The sequence below is a fragment of the Leptinotarsa decemlineata genome, unplaced genomic scaffold (assembly GCF_025532065.1).
Source record: "Leptinotarsa decemlineata unplaced genomic scaffold, Ldec_3_MD MMD2_tig00078422_RagTag_RagTag, whole genome shotgun sequence".
Lineage (NCBI taxonomy): Eukaryota > Metazoa > Arthropoda > Insecta > Coleoptera > Chrysomelidae > Leptinotarsa > Leptinotarsa decemlineata.
Window position 1 is genome coordinate 19,714,605 of NW_027412747.1, and position 23,890 is coordinate 19,738,494.

The 23,890-nt window shown below is 35.2% G+C and overlaps 1 protein-coding gene across 1 annotated transcript; it reads left to right on the forward strand.

Moving 5' to 3' along the window:
* The first annotated feature begins 1,420 nt into the window (after positions 1–1,420).
* Positions 1,421–20,279, forward strand: LOC111506436 (juvenile hormone acid O-methyltransferase). Its single transcript, XM_074186025.1, has 3 exons — positions 1,421–1,910; positions 15,383–15,657; positions 20,057–20,279. The coding sequence occupies exons 1-3, from the start codon at positions 1,543–1,545 to the stop codon at positions 20,236–20,238; spliced, it is 825 nt and encodes a 274-aa protein (XP_074042126.1). The 5' UTR covers positions 1,421–1,542; the 3' UTR covers positions 20,239–20,279.
* Positions 20,280–23,890: the final 3,611 nt, after the last annotated feature.

Here is a 23,890-nt window from a genome sequence, read left to right on the forward strand (position 1 = left end):
AATTGGGATTTTTTTAGGCCCAACGGCAATTTTGAGAACTTACCGTTTCATTCGAAGAGAACGTTGCCTCATCTGTCCATAACATTTTATTCGAAAACTTTACATTTTCTTCTCTCTCTCCTTGAAACCAGAATAAAAACCCCAAACGGACATCAAAATCTCGTTCTTTCAATGTGTTAATAAATTTTGGCTTGTAAGGCCAAAATTTATTCTTTAATAAAATTTTTCTAACACTTTCTCTCTTGTAATCGGTATTTTTCATAATATTGGTTATGCTCGTTTGTCTGTGTTCAATAACTTTTAAACAAATGTTAAGTTGGGCCTCCTCATCATATTTACTTGGAGTGTGCTTTTTCTTAAATTGATTTGCTACGGATCCTGTTTCTCTGAATTTCGACATTATCCTTGACACAGTAGTGTGTTGAACATTTTTTTCCTGGATGCCGTTCATTTAAAATGTTAGCTACTTGCCGGTATGGTGTTTTCTCAACACATATTAAAACTATTTCTATTATTTCCTGAAGAGACAACATTACTGCAACAATTACTGTTAAAAATTTGACAAGTAAATCAACAACTTGACACTACAATAGCATGCATTTTTTTTGTCAAGACCTACTTAAAAATTTTATTCAAAGTGATTAAGCATCCTTACCGCCCTAGTTAGTATTTATAAATAATCTGTAAATACTGAATATTGAAATTTTGATGTAATTTCAACTCTAGTAATTTCATCAATACTTATTGCAGTTTTTCAGTTGTGTCTGCTTTTTCAAAATTGAAGGTACTGACGTTTGTTCAAGAAAATAGCCAAGTGATTCAAACTTTGCACCAGTCATGTTAAAATTTTTATAACACATTTTTAATTTCTCTCTAAAAATGTCCGTATGAGTAAAAATTTATCGGAAAAGTTAAACTCCATGATGAGTTTGTTAAGTATACATGAATTGATGACAATTAACGGAACTTGTTTTTTAAAATAAAGGTGATATCTGTCAAAAATAAGAAAAACGTTAACTTTATCCTAGTTGCATAAAATTTGGCATATGGATATAAAATTGCCGTAGACACATTTTCAAGTAACTTTTTGTTAAATTCGATCTAAAAATGCACTTTTTCAATAAAAAAAAAAAGTTGAATTTGACAAACAGTGAACGTCAGTGGGTCGCAGTTGTCCGAATCATTTTGAGTTAAATTCAAAGCACAAACAAGTGCCGAAGTTAAACTGCATTGAAATTTTTCGAGAAAAAAAAGTTTCCCATATGGTGCGCACTTTAATGGTGACATTGTATATTGGCCCATTGAATATAATTAGAGTGTTGTAATTTTAAACGATATTTTTTGAACTTTAAACTTTCTAGTTTGTCGTTATCTATAATTGTTTCTTTTGATAAAAATAATTATATATATTACAAAATAACAGGTTGCGCTGCATTGATTGCTATATCAAAACTGTGATATCTCAGTTGACTCTTTTAGTGTGCTAGTAAGTCAACAGGCAAGTTTTGAAGCACAATTCGTTTTCTATACTAATATCTCAACATGGCTATGGTTCTGCCAGAACTGTTCTCAAAGTACAATAGGTTAACCACAGTTGTTACTGCAAAACAGTTGGAAAAATTTCGTCACTTGATAAAATGGAGAAAAAACGCTTCTGTTTTGGAAATTGGGCATGCTGAAGGTGGAAATTCTCAGAAATCATTCTTTCCCTATTTACCAAGCGATTTGAAAGAGTATGTTGCTACGGACCTTTCGGAAAATATGATTGAATATGCAAGCAAAAACTCGACACTTCCTTCAGTGACATTCGGGCAACTGAATATAGCTGCAAAACAAGTTCCACTGGAGTATCTGAATAGATTCGATCATATATTTGGATTTTTTGTCATGCACCATGTGAGGCAACCAAGGTATGTTCCAAATTCAATTATTTGACCCGAATAGACGAAAATATCAGTAAATGAATTTGTAAATCGGGAAAATATTAGTGAGAAATCCATAAAAAATATAACTCGTTCATAGTCTATAGTTTTAACTAACTGAATTGTACAAAATCCCTATGCACGAGCTTTATATCTGATGAAATTTCCTAGAAATAGTCAGTAATTAGAAAGTATACAGGGTCTTCCACGACGAGCGTTCGTTAGGATTTTATGAAGAACTCTTCAAAACAAAAACTTGAAATTTTGTGGTAGTGGGATTTACAAGATGGCCTTCTCAACTGAAATATTTTCAACTTCCGGTCTCTTTCCGTTATATAGGGAGTTGACGGCAATTTCCTTATTTCAAAAGGAACACCCGGTATTTAATTACATTTTTGAATTCCACAGCACATTTCAGGCCCACTTTGTATAACAATGCCTTAACCCAGGGGTCTCCAAACTTTGAAGCCTTCGGGCCATAATGCTTTTTTCAGTTTGTTCCAAGGGCCAATTTCTGCCCCTAACTATATTTCTAGACTAGGATAGCCGCAAAGTGCGTGACCTAAGCAAACTTACGCTTTTTTTGCATTTCAATTATTATTGTGTATCGTGACACTTAACGACATCTAGTGGTGAGTAGTGGTACTATGTACTATCTTTTTCAGCTACCCGCTAGGTGGCATTAGGCGTAATTAAATATTTAGAATTACCGCGTTGGTTCGAGGAAGTTCTGGTTCTAGCTAGTGTATTCCGATCACCTCGAGATGGCAGTAATACTTGCATATAAAAAGGCTAGCGGCGCAACTGCGAGTTAGTCTGCATAGGAAAGGCGAAGGAAGCGAAACTGTCTATGGTGAAATAAAGTAACACCCGTCAATAAAAGTATTTTGATTTGACTTATTGTTTTTATGTGTGATTTGTTAGTATGGAAAAGAAGCGAAAAATCGATAGTAAATGCAGAACGTTCCAAGAAAAATGGAAATTTCAGTATTTTGTGATTTAGTCCAGTATTAAGGCGCTATGTTTAATTTGTAATGGAACCATAGCTGTTCTCAAAGACTATAACATTAAACGACACTATGAATCGAAATATCTTCAAAGTTACTCCAAGTATACAGGAAGTTTGAGGAAGAAAAAATTTGAAGCTTTGAAACGCGGACCCAAATCTCAGCAATCTTTGTTTACCAAAGCGAATACTGAACAAGAGTCTGCAACTCGCGCCAGCTTTCGTGTGGCTCTTGAAATCGGAAAACGTGGCGAACCATTCACCGATGGAGAAATGATAAAAGAATGCTTGATTGCAGTAGCCGAAGAAATATGCTCCGACAAGGTAAATTTATTTAAAAGTGTCAGTTTGTCAGCAAACACCGTGTCTCGGAGGGTGCAAGACATCGCAGAAAATATATCATCTCAACTGTCTGACAAAATTGGACATCATGAGTGGTTTTCTCTAGCATTGAATGAGTCAACGGATGTGTCAGATACTGCTCTGGTGTTGATTTTTATTCGCGAAGTAGATAAAAGCTATAAAGGGTATGAAGAACTTCTTGATATTGATAGTATTCACGGCACGACAACTGGGGCAGATATTTTTAAGGGAGTTGAAAATGCCATTAATAAAAAGAACCTTCGATGGAGAAATTTTAAATCTATAACAACTGATGGAGGCAAAAATGTGTATGGTAAAAATGAAGGAGTGGTTGCACTTGTGTCAAAGGTTGTAGAAAATGATGGTGGTTCAAAACCATTAGTCTTACATTGTATCATTCATCAACAGTCCTTGTGCGGAAAATGTTTGGATATATCTGAAGTTTTGAAACCAGTCATATCAGCTGTTAACTTCATCAGATTCACTGGGCTGAATCACCGACAATTCCGCGAGTTTATTCAACAGATTGGAGAAAATTATTTATGTCATACTTCCGTACGCTGGCTTATTTGCGGAAAAGTCCTTGAGCGCTTTTTTGAACTTCGAGCAGAGATCGAAATTTTTTTTTATGAGAAGCAGCGCCCTTTTGCCGATTCAGAAAATAGTGAATGGATGTGGAAGTTAGCCTTCTATGTCGATTTGACAAATCATATGAACGAACTGAATTTGAGATTGAAAGGAGAAAATCAGCTTCTTCCTGATTTATACACCAATATCAAATCCTTCAGGAAGAAAATGATACTATTTCAATCGCAATTACGTGAAAAATGTTTCACAAATTTTAAAACATGTGAAATATTCAGCCACACTACAGAGACTGAATTTTCCGTCAATTTTGCAATCGAAACTTTGAGTGCTTTGAAGATAAATTTTGATACTTGTTTTTCAGATTTTGATGTCATTGCGAATGAAGTTAAGCTTTCTCAAAATCCTTTTGATTTCGACATTGAAACTCTGGCTTCGGAAGTCCAAATGGAAATTATTGATTTACGGTGCAGTGATATGCTTAAGAACAAATATCAAAATTCATCTTTGTTGGAATTTTATAAGAGTCGTCCACTGAAACAATTTGACAATTTGCATAAATTTAAATGATAAATAATGATAAATTGCATAAAAAAATGTTTTTTTTTTTCTGTTTTTGGTACTACTTACTTGTGTGAGAAAACGTTTTCCAAGTACACAAAGAATGTTTACAGATCTCAATTAACCGATGAGCATCTTGAATCTCTTTTGATGATTGGTACAAGTAAAATTGATCCACAACTACAAAGTATTGTCGGTGGAAAATCACAATTACATAAATCTCATTAGTGTTTTCGTTTTACTGTGATTCATTTCAATTATTTGTTCGTTATTAATATGCTTAAACTCAGATACTTAAGTTAAGTTTTCTTTGTCATCATTTCTGTCGATAAGTTTTACCTTGTAAGTAAATAAAACCGAGTAATTATTATTCTCTGTTTTCTTCTTCAACTTATCACAGCAATAGTAACAACAATTAGGTAATCATTGGCTGTCGTGGGCAAGATTGATGACAGTAAATCATTGGCTGTCGCGGGCCGGATTGATGACACTAGCGGGCCGGATTTGGCCCGCGGGCCGTAGTTTGGAGACCCCTGCCTTAACCCAAATTTGTTAGTTTTCGAGATATTAATTTTTTTCTGAAAAAGGACCACGCACATTCCTTATGCAAAATGGCTTTCTGTCGAATCGCTTGAAATTTTAGTATTCTGTTGAGCTCGATCTGCTGATCAAAAGTCAACACAGGCACAGAAAAATTATATGTATAGTTTTCGAAATAAAAGGTGTCAAAACTGGAAAATGTCACTTCCAAACCAATATTAACTAGTTAACACCACACATAATTATCGGTAGAATTGAAAAAACTGAATGGAGTCTATAGCTCTGATCTCAGACCAAACTTACATATACGTTATGAACTCTAAAGAATAATATACAGGTTGAATCGTTATTATTTTTGGGAACTATAAAATGAAAAATGAAACTCTAAAATGAGTTAACGCTTTCATGCATATTGTTGAAAAATCGCAATAACTCATTCAACCGTTTCTAATCGAGGCCACAATACACCGAAAATATTAGATTTATTATTTTATATAGAGCGATTCACAATTTTTGTTGCGATTTATATTATTGTTTCGCAATGATTCGTTTTTTACATTTCAACAAAATTTTCACTTGAATCAGGTGAAAATGTACAGAAACCAAAATCAGGAATGATCAACAGAGTGATTCAAATACCTCATATCTATTTATAGGATTCTGAAATAGTTTTGTTACATTTCGCCTCGTATACTAAAATTTTAACTGTCAAATTCTTTTATATTTTAGCATTCCATAGTGAATGTGATTTGTGAATTTGAGTGGAAATTACAGAAAATTCGCATTAACCGTTTCCTATTTATAACCTGGCATAGTCAAGTAAGCATATTTTTCAAGGATATTGAAAATGTGAGGTCGTTCTCGGTAGATGAGTTTTGAAAAGACGACGACCCAATTTGCCTTATCTCACAATAATTGTGATTTTTTCAGCAATATGCATGAAAGCGTCAACACATTTCTGAGTTTCATTTTTCATTTTATAGTACCTAAAAATAATAACGATTCATCCTGTATATTATTCTTTATAGTTCATAACATATATATATATATATATATATATATAGAAGTTTGGTTTGAGAACAGAATTATATACTCCATTTAGTTTTTTTTCAATTCTAACGATAATTATATGTGATATCAACTAGTTAATATTGGTCTGAAAGTGGCATTTTCCAGCTTTGACACCTTGTATTTCGAAAACTATACACGGCATTTTGTTGTGCCTATGGTGACTTTTGATCAGTAGATCGAGCTCAATAAAATACTAAAATTTCAAGCGATTCGATAGAAAGCCATTTTCCATATGGAGTGTGTTGACAGTTACAGAACCACTCCGAAAAAATCATAACTCATAGACAGTAACAGTTGAAAATGTAAAATTTCACAGAATCACACCCTTAAGGATCAAGTCATGAACAGGTCCATCGAATTTTCGAAAATAATTTACAGGGTGATCAAAATTTCCATGTTAAACGTAACATCGAGAAAACTGATGAAACACGATTTTTTCGAATGGAAACCATGAAAGATATCAAACTTTCTTCTCGTAGTATCAAAAAAAATAGAATAGTGTATGGTTTCCATTTGAAAATATCATGTTTCATAAGTTTTCTCGATGTTATGTTTAAGGTGGAAATTTCGACCACCCTGTAAATTATTTTCGAAAATTCGATGGATCTTTTCATGACTTGATATCTAAGGTGTGATTTTGTGAAATTTCACCACTGTTACTGTCTATGAGTTATGATTTTTTCGGAGTGGTGCTGTACCTGTCAAATTTTTCAGAAAAAAATCATTATTTCCAAAACTAACAAATTTGGGTATAGGCATTGTTATACAAAGTGGGCCTAAAATGTGCTGAGAAATTAAAAAATGTAATAAAATATTGCATGTTTCTTTTGAAATGAGGAAGTTGCCCTCAACTTCCGGTATAACAGAAAGAGACCGGAAGTTGAAAATATTTTAATTGAGAAGGCCATTTTGTGAAACCCACTACCACAAACGATTTTGAATTGTTCTCCATATATTCCTATTCCTCCATATATTCGTCGTGAAAGACCCTGTATTTTATGTGATTATATGAAAAAAAAAAGTAAAAACAATTGAATGTTTTTTCACAAATCATTTTCGAATTCTAAAGCATCTTCTGTGAGCTCCAGCACAAATAGTGTTGTCAGCTTGGTCAGTCCGAAACTTCTATAAAAGGCCATATCATCCATCTCCTCGAAATAGTTGGGCCTCCTAAAAATTCTTCGTGAATATCCAAAATCAATGATGTGTAAGATGCCATTATTGTTTTTCAGCATGATTTCATCTTCAAGTTCCATCGTTCTGCAACAACTGATTTTAATTTTACAAGTCCGTTTACTGAAACATTTCAGCAATACAACACTTTGTTATTATTATTTCCAAAAATGAAGAATAAGAAGTGGGGTTCTGATGTATATGTTACGGGCATTTTGATAAGTCCGGGCACTATTAATAATGGCCGTTCTGTATTCATTCACTTTTCCCGGCCATTATGAATAATGCCCACCCTATCTTGGGCAAAATAATAAAATAGGTGAACTGTGGTGTTTTTGTCTATTAAATGAAAAAAAAAATACAAAATTTTCATGAAAAGTTAATAAAAAATAATCTGTTGAATATAGTAGTTAGTAGTAGTGGTCAGTAATATTACTTAAGAACAATAGTTTTGAAATTGGTGAACTGAGAAATATCAACAGAAATATCTAATAAATAAGGACTGTGCAAGAAAGTTATTAAGTTTAGAATTATTTATTCTTGCAATATGAGCTTTTGTGACATTTGGAATTGCAGAGAATGTTTAATTTCTTGTATTTTCAACGTTTTGAATTGCAGTCACTACTACAGTTACAATGCTGGAAGCCTTGTCAATCAAAATGAGAGTCTCTTTAAGCACATTCTTGGAGAGTAATATCAAATTTTGGAACATCGTCGATCGAAATGAACACAGTAAACTCATTCCTGTAGTACAGTTGGTTTAAAATACCGTGTTCAGTTCCAAGTTTGTAAAGTTTTTCTTTTTCAACAGATATAATAATAGCAATTATATTACGACTATCCGTCTTGGCTAGATCTAAGTCAGGTATCCTTACTCGAACGCTTCGGCGTATTTCTGCATTTGAACGCGCCAACATTTTTTCGGTTTGCTTATCAAGTGATTCTTTAGCTGCGTTACGAGCCTTCGCGTTTGATTTTGCGTTGAGTAAAGATACAGTATTTTCATTATCAGAATTTTCCTTTTCATTGCTCATATTGGCAGAAGGCTGTTGATCGGCTGCTCGCGGGTTTTTATTTATTATGTCCACACAGGGCCGTAGCGAAAAGAAAAACCGGGGGGGGGGAGGGAATTCAAATTTTCCCAACTCCACCAGCAAAATTTCCTAACTTTCGAAAAAATGAAAGCCGAGGGATTAGTTACTACTATAATTTTCTTACTTAGCTATCCAAAGATTGGATAGCTAAGTAAGCATAAGCTAAGCATAGCTAAGTGAGCATACCCTAACGGGCTTATGCCCGTTAGGGTATGCTCAAACAAAAATAAATTTTGGTGATTATAAAATAATAATGGGAATTATTCTACTTTGGACCAAGATCCTTGGTCTTCCACCATATCCATTATGTATAGGAATATTCAATACAAATGAAAGGAAACAACACTTAAATAATATTGTGCTCATCGTTTTCTACTATTATTTTTTCTCTCTCCACGGCCCTGGATTTCCCAACATTTCCAAGTCGGAAAAACAGCGAAAAGTTGGGAATTTTGTAAAATTGTTACTTCCAAATTTGTTGGCTGTTCTCTTACTTGGGAGAAATTAAACTTTTTTGAAGTTTTCAAACAACTCAGAATTTCAAAATATTTGATCTCCAAGTTAGGCATGTTGGGAAATCCCAACCTTCTCCTGGTTCTTTCCCTTTTCTTATTAGGGGAGACTGGGGCAAGATGAGATAGCTAAGACAAAACTCTTTATACAAGGAAAATTAAACTCTTTAATAACATTCTTTAACAAAAGAGGTAACCATTATACATTTCTCTCTTATAATTAAATGTTGTAGCATGCAAAATCACAAAACTTTTTTTGGCAAATAATGAAAAATAAACTCGGCAAATTTCCCGTTTTGCCCCATAACTGGGGTAAGATGGGAAACGCTGTGAGGCAAAACGAGTACGCTTTTTAATCGGGTAGACAGCGTTCACAAATGTGTACCTCTTCATCTTCCTCATCTACTCCAGCACATGAATTATGCGCCCAATCGTGGCACACGCCGCAGATGACCCAACCTTCGGTTGAATCTGAGTATAAGTACCCACAATAGATGCAAGCACAGTCATCATCCTCTTCTTGGGATGAACTATCTTCCGATTCAGTTTCTTTTTTGCACCTTTTGGTTTGACGCTTTTAATCTTCTTTGCAGTCTTTTTTCCAGGTTTCTTTATTTGTTTTTCACCGTTTTCAGTCACTTGATTATCCGTACATAGAAAATGTTATTTTAATCACAAGGGCGGGGCAAAACGGGATAGTATCCCATTATGCCACGATCATCTTGCCCCGATCCACACGTAGGTAAAAAAGATGACGCAATTCTAACCTCAAACTTTACTGGCGAAAAAATCTGGTTTGAATTTAATGTTTTGGACTACTATAATAAGCTCGGGATTGAAATAATACATTAACACAGGTACTTACATGTCTGTACATCAGTTTTTGAATCAATAAAAAAACTTGCAATATCACTTTTTTCTCTCTGCAATGCAAAAACGAGTTCTAACCTGTTCGCTCTGCTTGGACACACTAACGGAGAGTGAAGTTCATGCAAATGGCGCTGTCGCCGCTCCGAACACGATTACTATTCACGCACACAAGCTTACTTCCCGTGCTGCCACGAACTTCATCTTGCCCCGGTCTCCCCTAACTCTCATTTTCTTTTCTCTCATTTTATTTTTTAAATTTTTATTAATTTTTTTACTATTATTTTTTTCTATCTTCATGGCCCTAAATTTTCCAACTTTTCCCAACTTTTTCCCAAGTCGAATAAGCAGGGGTGGAGGCTTCCCCCCCATGGCGACGGTCCTGTTTCCACACTCACAGTGGGTTGCTGATTTTCTGGTAAACTATCGTCAGAATGTTGTTCCAGTTCAGAAGGCTGTTGATCGTCTGGTCGAGGGTTTTCATTTATTATGCCCACAGTATGTTGCTGCTTTTCTGAGGTACTATCGGCAGAATGTTGTTCCAGTTCAGAAGGCTATTGATCGTCTAGTCGACGGTTTTCATTCATTATGTCCACATAAGGTTGCTGATTTTCTGGTTGAATATCATCAGATTGTTGTTTCAGTTTGGAACGGAGTTCAGGTTCAGTCGTAACAGAAATAGAACCAATAACAGCGGCTGAGTTTTCATCTATGTTATCGCTGTCTTCGTTTACGGCATCATCCGCTCTGTCCACAATTTCAACATTGCCTCAAGGTCATCTTCACTTACTATCTCCGTTAACCCGTCAAAAGATGGCGATACTGAATTTCACTAGTTCGGACTTCCATTGTCTACTATATGAAATGATTTGAAATCCCTGAAACAACTAAAAAAGGAAAATTGAAAATGAATAGCTGAATATAACAATTATATTAACCAGAATAAACCTGAAATGAAATAATAGTGAAATAAAATGCAAGTAAAAATAGAACAATTGAATAAATAAAAATAAAGAAATGAAAAAAGAAAATGAAAATAAAGAGTGAAGAGATTCCAAGTCACGTTAGTTCACGACGTTTCGATTGTTAGTATCTACAATCGTCTTCGGGTGATGACTGGACTGATTTCTCCGAGAGATGACTATTTATAGGTCGTTCGAGTACTTTCACTTATCCCCGCTTTCCATTTTCCGCTTCACTGGTTCCGTGGGAGATGACCGTTTTGCGGAAGTTGGCCATTTTTTGCTTGATGATGGGTTTCCATACGTTATTGGACAACATGTATGCGACTTCCTTGAATTTTCTCCTAAACCAATGTTCCTCTCTGTGCAAGATCTCAGCTTGGGACCACTCGATATTGTGTTGATGGGTCCAAACATGGTCTGCTATTCCTGATTTGCTGGTTTCCCTTCGCTGTGTGTGTTTCTTGTGCTCGGCAATGCGAACATTCAATGGCAATACGATGGCAATATTGATTTTAAACCTACTTTGGGTTTGCCAAACATAGCTTCGTAAGGACTGCGATCGATGCCGGAGTGGTAAGTAGAGAATTAATCATACTGCTCGGTCCAAGTGATAAATTCAAGGTATCTCAAACACTGACTTATTACATGGACCACGGGCCGTCGGGTATTATTGATAATGGCCGGTCACAGTGATGAATTGATGACTTTGCCCATCGCTTTTGGGCATTAATAATAATGGTCGGTCCTTATTAATAAAGCACAGTTAGTCACGTTGCCCGTAACATATACATAAGCTTGGCCTTACATATAAAGCCACCGAATTTGGCCGTTTACATTTAAGAGAACTTAAAGGCGTTTTTGCAGACGGTGCATACAAAACTGAAGCGTTAAGCGAGCACTTGAGCTTCGCTTACTGCTATACGGCGAATACGGGCATTAGAGAAGTGGCTGAAGATATAGAGATATCGGTTGGCTCATGCCATGCAATTTTTCCGAAATTTCAGAGCATGTGGCAGCAAAGATCGTTTCAAAATTGCTGAATTTTGACCAAAAGAACTGTTGAATGACGTCAACGGCGATCCAGATTTGCTCAAAAGGGTCATAACTGGTGACGGATCATGAGTATAAGGTTACGAAATGTAAACCAATGCCCATTCGTTCCAATGGAAGAGCCAAGTTCGATCAAATGTCGAAGTATTGCTTACTGCTTTTGGTCCCAGCCAGCGTATCCAACAGGGGAACCTGTTGGACTTCTTCTGTTTCTGAGATCGAAAAGACTTGTGGAAGGACGGTGTTTTGCGACAACTGAGGAGAGAACCGAATGAGAACCGAGTCGCTGCCAAAACTCAAGTACATACCAAAAGGAGCATATCAGAACTGCTTCTAAGTTGGAAAAAATGCTGGCAAAATGAGAACTGAGTGGAACTACTTGAAACGGAACAAAAGAGAAATTGAAAAACTAAACTTTTTTCGAAAGAAAGGTAGGGCGGAGGAGGTGGAAGTGGAATTCTCCATTTTGCATAATGAACACTTCAGAAATTCAGAACTACTGAACCTCTCCATTCGGTGGATTGAAAATTTAATGAAATGAATATTTTTGAATTGTTGATATCCTTTGGCATTTTGAGTGGAGAAGGCGGTACCTTCCGGTTGTTTCAATTCGTATTCTTCACCCATTTCACCATTTCAGGCAGGCATTCAGGAATATGTTCGATATGCTCAGGAAAGGTGGTTGATGCAACCCTGGATAGACTAGCAAAACATCCAGAATGGAAACAGTATGGCCCTGAAAAATTCATATCTCCATATTACTACAGCCCCAATCCCCGCCAACAATGGGAAAGTGATTTGAGCGAAGCTGGTTTCAAATGTTACGAACTGTTAGAAGATATTGGAAAATATGAATATGTAGATGAAAACGAGTATGATAGTGAGTATTAATTCTTCAATTCGTTCGTAGAAAAGTATACAGTGCATTTCTTTAATGTCTCCCCCCTCTTTTATTTTTTGAACGGGTCCACTCAAAAAATTGAAATTTGGGATAATGGAATTAATGCATGAATACTTTATTTTGAAGTGGAATTGACAGATGAAACATTCAAGATGGCGACTGGGCGCAATCTGGAGAAATAAATTTCACATAAATTTTCGGTACTTCTAGAACATGTACCACAAAGTAAACAAGTGCGGATTTTTCCAGCAAAAGATTTACAAACACAAGACGAGATGGGCTGTACGGAATCATTCAGTCCATAAAAACCGAAAGTTTCAACCGCTAGTGGGTGAAACAGAGTGGGTGTTTCCAAGATTTTGGTATTTTTTTCTTTTCAATTTCTCGCCAGACAATGCTGCAGTTCCAGCAGACTTGGAACTTTCGGCTAGATGGGAAGCCGCGACCGCGTCAACGCAAGTAAAGTCCCATACCACAGGTTTACCGTATTTCCATGATATGAGAGACATACCATCTGGTCGTAAATACTATTATTATATGTATGTTCATTATCCTGTATTGAAGATAGTAAGCTGGGGTAGTTGTCATGACGATATAATGACAAGAATAGAGGTACAACTAGAAAGTGCGAAAACTGTTGGATAATACTAAAAGTTATTAAAGTTTGTTTCCATTTGTTGATGTTTTAAAAGGCTCATAACAACTATACCCAACGATTTCATTATTGTTTCATCTAATCAACACCGAAGATTGGTAGTTGCGAAAAAAAATGTAATCAGCTATTTTGAAGCTGCTGCCATCTTGAATTCACATCTTTTTCAAAGTGTACTACTATTCTACTAATCCAGCTCTGTCATCTGATACCCATATCGAGGTAGTTGTGAAATAATATGTAATATATCATTTTGTAGCTGCGTCCATCGTGGATTTACGATGGTACAGAATTCATTAAATCTTATGGTCATCTAAACTAAATGTGTGTATCAAATGTCAGATCAATCTGTCAACAGAAAAGGGGTCGAACTTCAATTAATGAATTTGACTCAAACAAACAGGGCATACTTAATGAAACCGTTCAAAAACACTCACTTTCGAAAATGATCTCAACTGTCAATTTGAGTGTTTGATGATTATTTCAAAGATTTCTTCATTTTTCTTGATGCCAACTTCATCTGAAAATCTGTATTGTCAACAGCTTCACATTCACAAAATAACGATGAAGATCGCTGACTCAACTAAGCTTTTGTTACAGATATATATCAATGTACTTGCACAATTCTGCCTACTATTCCCGAACAAGAACAAAAAAGGTTTTTGAAAATATACTTGGATTCAACTAAGGATGGGAAAAATAATAGTGTGGAAGTTCAAAATGGCAGAAGAATTCTCACCACCAATTATGAAATGTTCATTGCTAGTGCAACAAAAATATAAATTATGTCCAATTTTTTAATAAACGGTATCTTCAAAACTGAGATTGTTGCATATTATTTTGGTTTGAGTTTGAACAATATCAGTTAGTTATCGCTATGAAAGAGTCACTGATATTTGTAATGTACTCTCGGTTGAGTGTTTTTCAAAAAAGTTCTGGACGAAAGGCTATGTTTGGCAAACCTACTTTGGGTGTGCCAAACATAGCTTCGTAAGGACTGCGATCGATGCCGAAGTGGTAAGTAGAGAATTAATCATACTGCCCGGTCCAAGTGATAAATTCAAGGTATCTCAAACACTGACTTGGACCATGGACCGTCGGGTGTTATTGATAATGGCCGGTCAAAGTAATAAATTAATGACTTTGCCCATCGCTCTTGGGCTATATCAATAATGGTCAGTCCTTTTTAATAATGCCTAGGTAATCACGTTGCCCGTAACATATACATAAGCTTGGCCTTACATATAAAGCCACCGAGTTTGGCCGCTTACATTTAAGAGAACTCAAAGGCGTTTGTGGATACGGTGCATACAAAACTGAAGCGTTTTGCGAGCACTTGAGCTTCGCTTACTGCTATACGGCGAATACGGGCATTAGAGAAGTGGCTGAAGATATAGACATATCGGTTGGCTCATGCCATGCAATTCTTTCCGAAATTTCTAAGCGTGTGGCAGCAAAGTTCGTTTCAAAATTGCTGAATTTTGACCAAAAGAACCGTTGAATGACGGCAACGGCGATCGAGATTTGCTCAAAAGGGTCATAACTGGTGACGGATCATCATTATAAGGTTACGAAATGGAAACCAATGCCCATTCGTCCCAATGGAATAGTCAAGTTCGATCAAATGTCAAAGTATTGCTTACTGCTTTTGGTCCCAGCCAGCGTATCCAACAGGGGAACCTGTTGGACTTCTTCTGTTCCTAAGATTGGAAAGAACCATGAAAGGAGGGTATTTTGCGACAACTCAGAAGAGAACTGAATGAGAACCGAGTCGCTGCCATAGCAAAAGTACATACCAAAAAGAGCATATCAGAACTGCTTCTAGGATTGGAAAAAATGCTGGCAAAATGTATTATATCTGAGGAGAACTATTTGAAAGGAAACAAAAGGGAAAAATCTCGACTTTTTTCAAAAGAAAGGTAAGGCGGAGGAGGTGGAATTCTTCATTTTGCATAATGAGCACTTCAGAAATTCAGAACTACTGAACCTCCATTCGGTGGATTGAAAATTTAATGAAATGAATATTTTTGAATTGATGATATTTTTTGGCATTTTGAGTGGAGAAGGCGGTACCTTCCTGTTGTTCCAATTCGTATCTTTCACCCATTTCACCATTTCAGGCAGGCATTCAGAAATATGTTCGATATGCTCAGGAAAGATGGTTCAATATTTCTGACATTCTTCAAACACATTCCTTCTGATGCAACCCTGGATAGATTAGCAAAACATCCAGAATGGAAACAGTATGGACCTGAAAATTTCATATCTCCATATTACTACAGCCCCAATCCTCGCCAACAATGGGAAAGTGATTTGAGCGAGGCTGGTTTCAAATGTTACGAACTGTTCGAAGATATTGGGAAATATGAATATGTAGATGAAAACGAGTATGATAGTGAGTATTAATTCTTCAATTTGTTCGTAGAAAAGTATACAGTGCATTTCTTTAATGTATTCCCCGCTTTTATTTTTTGAACGGGTTCACTTAAAAAATTGAAATTTGGGATAATGGAATTAATGCATCAATACTTTATTTTGAAGTGGAATTGAAAGATGAAACCTTCAAGATGGCGATTGGGCGCAATCTTGAGAAAACAAATTGAATGAAAAGGGGGGATATAAGTCAATATCTTCACCTACTACAAAATGGCGAAACATTCAATAATTTCCTGAAAACAAACACATTAATATCGATATTTCTAAAAATATTCCTTTTTATCTGCCATATGGCAATTCCAACAACACGATGAGCTTTGTTAAGTTATTTTTCGTTCATAAAAACTTCATAAAATGTCAGTACGACAATGAACATCATTGTTCAGTTAGAATATTCCCATTTAGTTTTCGGTTTTACTAGTAGGAAGGTACCACGTCAACAATCTCTGGAATGGTCAATTCTCGTCCATTGGAAGAAAAAAATTGAAGCTATTCAGTCTACTTATTCCGTCGCGGATATTTGTGAGGTGTCTCCTTCCACTGTGTGGGCACTTTTGAAGAGAAATTGTTATCATCCATATAATATCAAAATATTACACCAATTAACTGAAGGTGTTCCTGATCGAGGAACAAAGTTTTGCGAAATCATGACGAAAACCATTGCAAGGCAACCTATCTTCACTATAATTGTTTTGGTGACGAATGTACATTTTTTCAAACGGCAATGTTCACAGACAAAATTGCCGTTATTGGAGTGACACCAACCCTCACGTTTTCCGGAGACACATACCCAATACCCGGAAAAAGTTAACGTTTGGGCAGGAATATTGGGAAACCATATTGTAGGACCTCTATTTATTGATCAAAATTCAACAGGGAAACTGTATTTGAATATGCTGAAAACTACTGTTGACCCTCTCATCACTGAAATCGTCGAAGCGAATCCTAATGAATTCGATATGGATACCGTATTCCAACAAGATGAAACACCACCACATTACTCCTTTGAAGCAAAAGGTGTACGAAACTGAATCTGCTTCAGTATTGGATATACGGCAGAAAATAATAAATATTTGTAGAGATGTTGACGTTTCTGTGTTCGAAAATTTTTGGCGTGAAATATCGGATAGGCTGTTTATATGTCAAGAAGTTCAAGGCAACCATTTCGAATATCTTCTGAACTAACCTCAAACTTATTTCCTCATATTATGTAGTTGAATGTCAATGTATTCAGGCAATTATTAAAAGTTCTGCCCTTTTGTAGTAGTTGAAGATATCGACATTATATTCTAGGGTTGTGAAGCATTTGTCAGGAGCTCCAAAAACTTGTGTCACAAGACCCCTCTTTCTGATAATTTTTTTTCCCAGATGGCGCCCAGTCGCCATCTTGAAAACTTCATCTGTCAATTTCACTTCTATATAAAGTATTTATGCATTAATTTAATTATTCCCGATTTCAATTTTCAGAGTTGACCCGTTGAAAAAATAAAAAGGGGGGGGTGGAAATCAAAGTAATGCACTGTATATGCATTTCCTACCTTTCGAAATTCATCAGTTTCATCATCAGAGTTCCACAATAAATGATTCAGCATTGAAAATTAACCACAATTACAACTTATTGAATAATAGTAAACAATTGAAAAGAGATATAGTAGATGCATACACACAATTCAAAAACAAACTTAGTGAATTCAATAGCAATGAATCAGTCAACATTTAAATTATAATAAGACGAGGTACGTTCCTCTCAAAACTCTACTCAGGTTTGAACTAACATATTTGCAAATATATATCATTCGGTCGTGTACCATTTCAGTCGATAATCTTTTCTAAAAAAAAGCGGAAGTCTAAATTACCGGATCATTGAAAACATGACTTATATCTCTAATATTCAGAAATAAAGACAGAATTCACGCATTCAACACTTTTGAATCACTTCTCACTCTGGCATAACATTCATGACAATTTGATTCGTAGCACTTTTTGTAGTTTTTGACAAATGAGTTTTCAAGAAAGAATTTCGACATCTGGTTTACTGTGATATTTATTGAACTTTCATCACCTATCAGTAACGGGAGGAGTATTCATATATAAATGAAATACATTTTCAAAAATGAAACCTGGAATTTGAACATTTATCTCTCAATGCATATGAAATACTTACAAAAAGTTGTTTCCTGATGACATTTCCTGAAGAAGTTATTCAGTTCCTGTTTTTTTCATTTCGAAGATTGAGTTCAAAAACAGCTCTGTTGACTTCCCACCCATTCACCTCAATATTTTCCTTTTTTTTGTATACTTGTATTGTTTTTCATGTTGTTATTTTTAGTCAATGAAGTCGTTCTATTATCAAATCCTTAATGTGTATAAAATCAATTTATTTTTCAATCTCATTGACTTTCTACCAAATATCCATATCATATATTAACAGCATTAAAATTTCATGATGTCAAGATACTTTTCACAGGATCTGTCAGTCAATGATAAAATAAATGAAAATATCATGTTGAATGGTTTTATTGAAGAAATAATAATAATGATGTAGATGATGTACTGAAAACTAAAAAATTATTCGGAAGATCCTAGATAGCAGTCATCACAACACTTTCCTGAACAATCTATAGTATTGATCACATAAAAAATAATAAAATTGTTGGGGTAAATATGTAAATACTAATAAATTCCTTCATTTTGGGTTTGAAGTGTGAATTTTTACTATATATAAAATAAAATAAAAACAACAATAAAAATTAATTGGCGCTCCGGGGCGACTTCATTGATTCCAGTGGCGCATTTGCTTTTTCAGCTGCAGGAAAACCCGGAAAAATCTGCAGCACCACATCATCTGTAGATCTAACAATGTCCTCTCTCTTATAAAACAAAATGTAGGTTGTCTCCAGAGGCTCCAATAAATTCAATGCATCGCCAGAACACTTCGTGACATGACTATCGTCAAATTTAAACCAGTCCGTTTCTTCTTTGACCAAGGCGTAATAATGACCAAATTCAACGCCAGAACCACAGTGAATATAATAGTGGTCTGCTAGGTTGAAATGTTCATCTATTTCGAACCTTCCAAAGAGTTTCTTGCTTCCGTTAGAGGTTGAGTCTTGTTTGAAAATCATCAGTGTTATTATTAGATTGACTGGTGCCTCAGCTATACTTGTTTCCTTATAACAGTCAGTTAGTTTGGCGCATGTTTGACAATACAGTCGATCATCACCTGTTAAAAATTCCATTTTCAGATGATTTAACAATAAGCTTTGCACGGACTGGTTATTAGTCATATTCGGAAAAGCTAGATGAAGTTCCAGAAATTCCCATAAGTTTTCGGTACTCCTTGAACATTTACCACAAAGTAAACAAGTTCGGATTTTTCCAGCAAAAGATTTACAAACACAAAACGAGATGGGCTGTACGGAATCATTCAGTCCATAAACACCAAAAGTTTCAACCGCTACTGGATGAAACAGATAGTTGTTTTCAAAATTTTGGTATTTTTTTCTTTTCAATTTCTCGCCAGACAATGCTGCAGTTCCAGCAGATTTGGAACTTTCGTCTAGATGGTAAGCCGCGACCGTGTCAACGCAAGTAAAGTCCCATACCACAGGTTTACCGTATTTCCATGGTATGAGAGAAATACCATCTGGTCGTAAATACTATTATTATATGTATGTTCATTATCCTGTATTGAAGATAGTAAGCTAGGATAGTTGTCATGACGATATAATAACAAGGATAGAGGTACAACTAGAAGGTGCGAAAACTGTTGGTTAATACTAAAAGTTAATAAAGTTTGTTTCCATTTGTTGATGTTTTAAAAGGCTTATAACAACTATACCCAATGATTTCATTATTTTTTCATCTAATCAACACCGAAGATTGGTAGTTGCGAAAAAAAATGTAATCAGCTATTTTGAAGCTGCTGCCATCTTTCAAAGTGTACTACTATTCTACTAATCCAGCTCTATCATCTGATACCCATATCGAGGTAGTTGTGAAATAATATGTAATATATCATTTTTTAACTGCGTCCATCGTGGATTTACGATGGTAAATAATTCATTAAATCTTATGGTCATCAAAACCAAATGTGTGTATCTATCATATCAATCTGTCAACAGAAAAGGGGTCGAACTTCAATTATTGAATTTGACACAAACAGGGCATACTTAATGAAACCGTTCAAAAACACTTTCTAAAATGATCTTAACTGTCAATTTGAGTGTTTGATGATTATTTCAAAGATTTCTTCATTTTTCTTGAAGTCAACTTCATCTGAAAACCTGTATTGTCAACAGCTTTACATTCACAAAATAACGATGAAGATCACTGACTCCACTAAGCTTCTGTTACAGATATATATCAATGTACTTGCACAATTCTGCCTACTATTCCCGAACAAGAACAGAAAAGGTTTTTGAAAATATACTTGGATTCAACTAAGGATGGGAAAAATAATAGTGTGGAAGTTCGAGATGGCAGAAGAATTCTCACCACCAATTATGAAATGTTCATTGCTAGTGCAACAAAAATATAAATCATGTCCAATTTTTTAATAAACGGTATCTTCAAAACTGACATGGTTGCTTATTATTTTGGTATGAGTTTGAAAAATATCAGTTAGTTATTGCTATGAAAGAGTCACTGATATTTGTAATGTACTCTCGGTTGAGTGTTTTTCAAAAAAGTTCTGGACGAAAGGCCCGCAGAAAAGTGAAAAATTATAATTTGAGGAAATTAGACAGTTGTGAAAATGTTCAAGTTTCAATATTGAGGAAGTGATGACACAGATGGACATAGTTTTTTTACAAATTGCCGATTTTTTTCTTGAGATGTTAAATTTCGATATTTATTCAAATTTTGAGTAGCATTGATTTCAAGTATAAAATACTCTTAACATGATAAAATTGTGAGGGGAGATGTCTCAAACTCAAGTGGCTTCAATTTGGGTACAGAACAGCATCTGTATGCCTCATACTTTCTTCACAATGCCTCAAAAGCCAAAAAATCAAAAACTACAGTGGGATCTCACCACAGTTTCAGTCATTCAAAACCACCATCTAGAATATCAGTGAAAAGGCGTTTATAATTTCTTCTCTTGAATTTCCATAATCTCTTACAGAAATCAAAATATGATGTATGTAGTATAAGGAGAATAAGTAGATATGTAGTTACTGGGAAAGTGAATATTTCCAATACAATTTAAAATATGATAATAATAATAGTCTTTAATAATCCCATGAAACAAGAATGTCTATAATGGGGATAGAATGCAAAATATTGATTCAATGAATTATTTCAATACTTTCATTTTGGATCTGGGAATTATTGACACAAAATAAGTATTTTTCTAGCTAATACCAAGGCGCATATTCAATTTACTCCAAAAGCCATTTACACAAGTTTTACCAAAGGATTTCTGATTGCCCGTTGTCAACTAAGGAAACACCTTCATAATATAGGGCTCGTAGACACACCTCTATGCAAGATGTGTGAACAGAAAGATGAAGCTGTCAGGCATGTCCTATGCGAGTGTCCGGAGCTATCGTCAATAAAAGGCTGTGTTCGACGAGTCTTGGCCTACACCTGCCAATATAAACTGCCAGTGACCTGTCCACCTTCCTGGAAAGGACAGGATGGACGATGCCCAAGGAGGACTACTCCTCGGAAGGATGTACAGATACCGGGATACAGGGACGTTGGGAGAGTGGAATGTTTCATTTAATTGTTGAAAAGAAAATATTTTTATGAGGACACATAATTTTTTTTTCATGGCTATGATTGAGTTAAGTAGATTGGACTAGGTCGATAGCAATGAAATCCTTCAATATTACATTGAGGTATCTTTTCCTCTGAAACAGACAAAAAAAAACATAGAAAGTCAACTCTAACCCCCTTACCCTCTATAACCTCAAGAACATGGTTTCTCTATACTCAGAATGCGCGAGAGTGAACGAAAATTTCAAGGATATATGTCGCCAAGTAACTATAATATACAGGAAGAAACTGAAGCAGAATAATTGAAGACGCATTGAGCATCAGATGAATAGTTCTCACAATGAATCAAAAACCATGTGGCAAACTATAAATGATATCCATAAAAAAACTATAAGCCCAAAGATATTTCCATTTTCAGTGGAGAACATAAGGTGTCATGTGTTGACATGGCTAACAATTTCAATGCTCATTTCACGAAAGCGGAAGGACAAAGAGAATATGATCTCAATTTTATGGAAAATACAGTCGCACTCTGATCAAACTCCATATTTCTCCACCCAATCAAGGAATATGAGGTTTTTGATTTAATAAGTGAATTAAAGAATTCTAATGCTAGTGGATATGATCAGGTCTCAAACAATCTTCTGAAAAAATGCATGGAAGAAATAGTCTACCCCCTGACCTATCTGATAAATCTTTACATGAAACGGGGAATGTTCCCTGAGAAATGAAAATTTGCAATCGTTACCCCGATCTTTAAAAAAGGAGACTCAAATAGCTATGAGAACTATAGAGGGGTAAGTTTTCTCTCTAGTATATCCAAAGTATTCGAAATGGATATTAAAAATCAGTTTCATGGTTTCATGCAAAATAAAAGCAGGGAAACAGCTTTATATGATTTCATAGAGCACGTAGTAACAGCCTTGGATAACAAACTGCAAATTTGTGGTTTGTTCATCGATTTTTCTAGAGCATTTGACTGTGTGGATCACTATGTACTAATCCAAAAGATGCATCGCTATGGGGTTCGTGGAGTTGCCCAAGATTGGATGAGGTCATATCTAGAGAACAGGTCACGAACAGGTCACGAACAGGTGTTCACAGTCAGTCCTTGGGCTGCAAGCAAGGAGTTCCGCAGAGGTCTATACTCGGACCACTGCTTTTTCTTATTTATGCGAACGACTTGATAAAATACCTAAATAGTCTTTCAAAGGTACATATAGTTGCATATGCAGACGATACACATGTTCTGGTCACTGATTGTAATACATTAGCAATTGCACAAACAACAAAATCCATATATGAGAAAATAATGAAATAGGCTGAAAAAAATCATTTAGCACTAAATATCAGCAAATTCTAGATCATAAGCTGAATTGGGGTCCTCATATAGATTCACTATGTGATAAACTACGAAAGAACTGTTATGCACTGAGATTTATGTCGAATCATTGTGGACGGGAGGTGCTCCTAAATCTGTAATATGCAACCATTGGCTGGCACTTGCGCTATGGAATTTTGAAATGGGGTATGAGCTTCTCTCTGCTCAAAAAGTATTCATATTACAAAAGCGCGTGGTCAGAATAATTGCTAATTTACGATGGCGATACTCATGTAGAAGCTCATTCAAAGAGCTGGAAATACTCATAGTTGCTGGTCTGTATATATATATGAGATGTGTCTTTACGTTCATAAGAATAAAGAAAAATTTAGCGCAAACCAGCAAGACCACCTATACGCTACTAGAACGAGAGGGTTGTTGATAGCGAATCCTCACCGAACCTCCCTCTATCAGAAGAGTCTCCTATACCTTGAACCCAAACTGTATAACAAGCTAGATGTTTCTATTGAGGATTCAATGAACATCTGCATTTTCAAAACACAATTGAAGAAACATCTTATCGAAAGAAACTGCTACACCGTTGACGAGTTTTATTAGTTATATACTCTCGATAAGAAAACTGTTGATTACCTTCATATGTACAGTTTAGTATCTGTCTTGTTTTGTTGTTTCATTTATATATATGTATATATATATATATATATATATATATATATATATATATATATACCGGGTGTCCCACATTTTATGTGACAGGCAATATTTGGTTTGTTGAAGGAGATACACAAAAATGTTTCATACAAAAGTTTTAGGAGTTCATGAGAGCTATATTTTGATATAATTTTTAAATATACAGGGTGCTTGGTGTAGGTGCTACAGATCAAAATTCCATTTTTTAAAATAGAACGCCCTGTATTTCATTACATATTCGGATGCTACGTTAAATTCTGATATCATTTCATGTTTGGTTTTTGAAATTCGGTTACGGCGTTGTTGAGTTATTGCTTAAAATGTAAAGTCTTGAGAACGACTATTATTTTTAAAAATATTTCATACAATTATTCTCTCTGCATCAGATCACATGAAAATTAGTCAAAATTTTGGGTGTTCGAAGTAATGGTTTCAATTT

Bases quoted from the DNA above. Each gene is read 5' to 3' on its own strand.
- LOC111506436 (XM_074186025.1), top strand. From the start codon at position 1,543: ATGGCTATGGTTCTGCCAGAACTGTTCTCAAAGTACAATAGGTTAACC. The intron at 1,911-15,382 runs GTATGTTCCAAA...TCACCATTTCAG, and splicing joins CACCATGTGAGGCAACCAAG to GCAGGCATTCAGAAATATGT. The intron at 15,658-20,056 runs GTGAGTATTAAT...CTTCTGTTACAG, and splicing joins AGATGAAAACGAGTATGATA to ATATATATCAATGTACTTGC.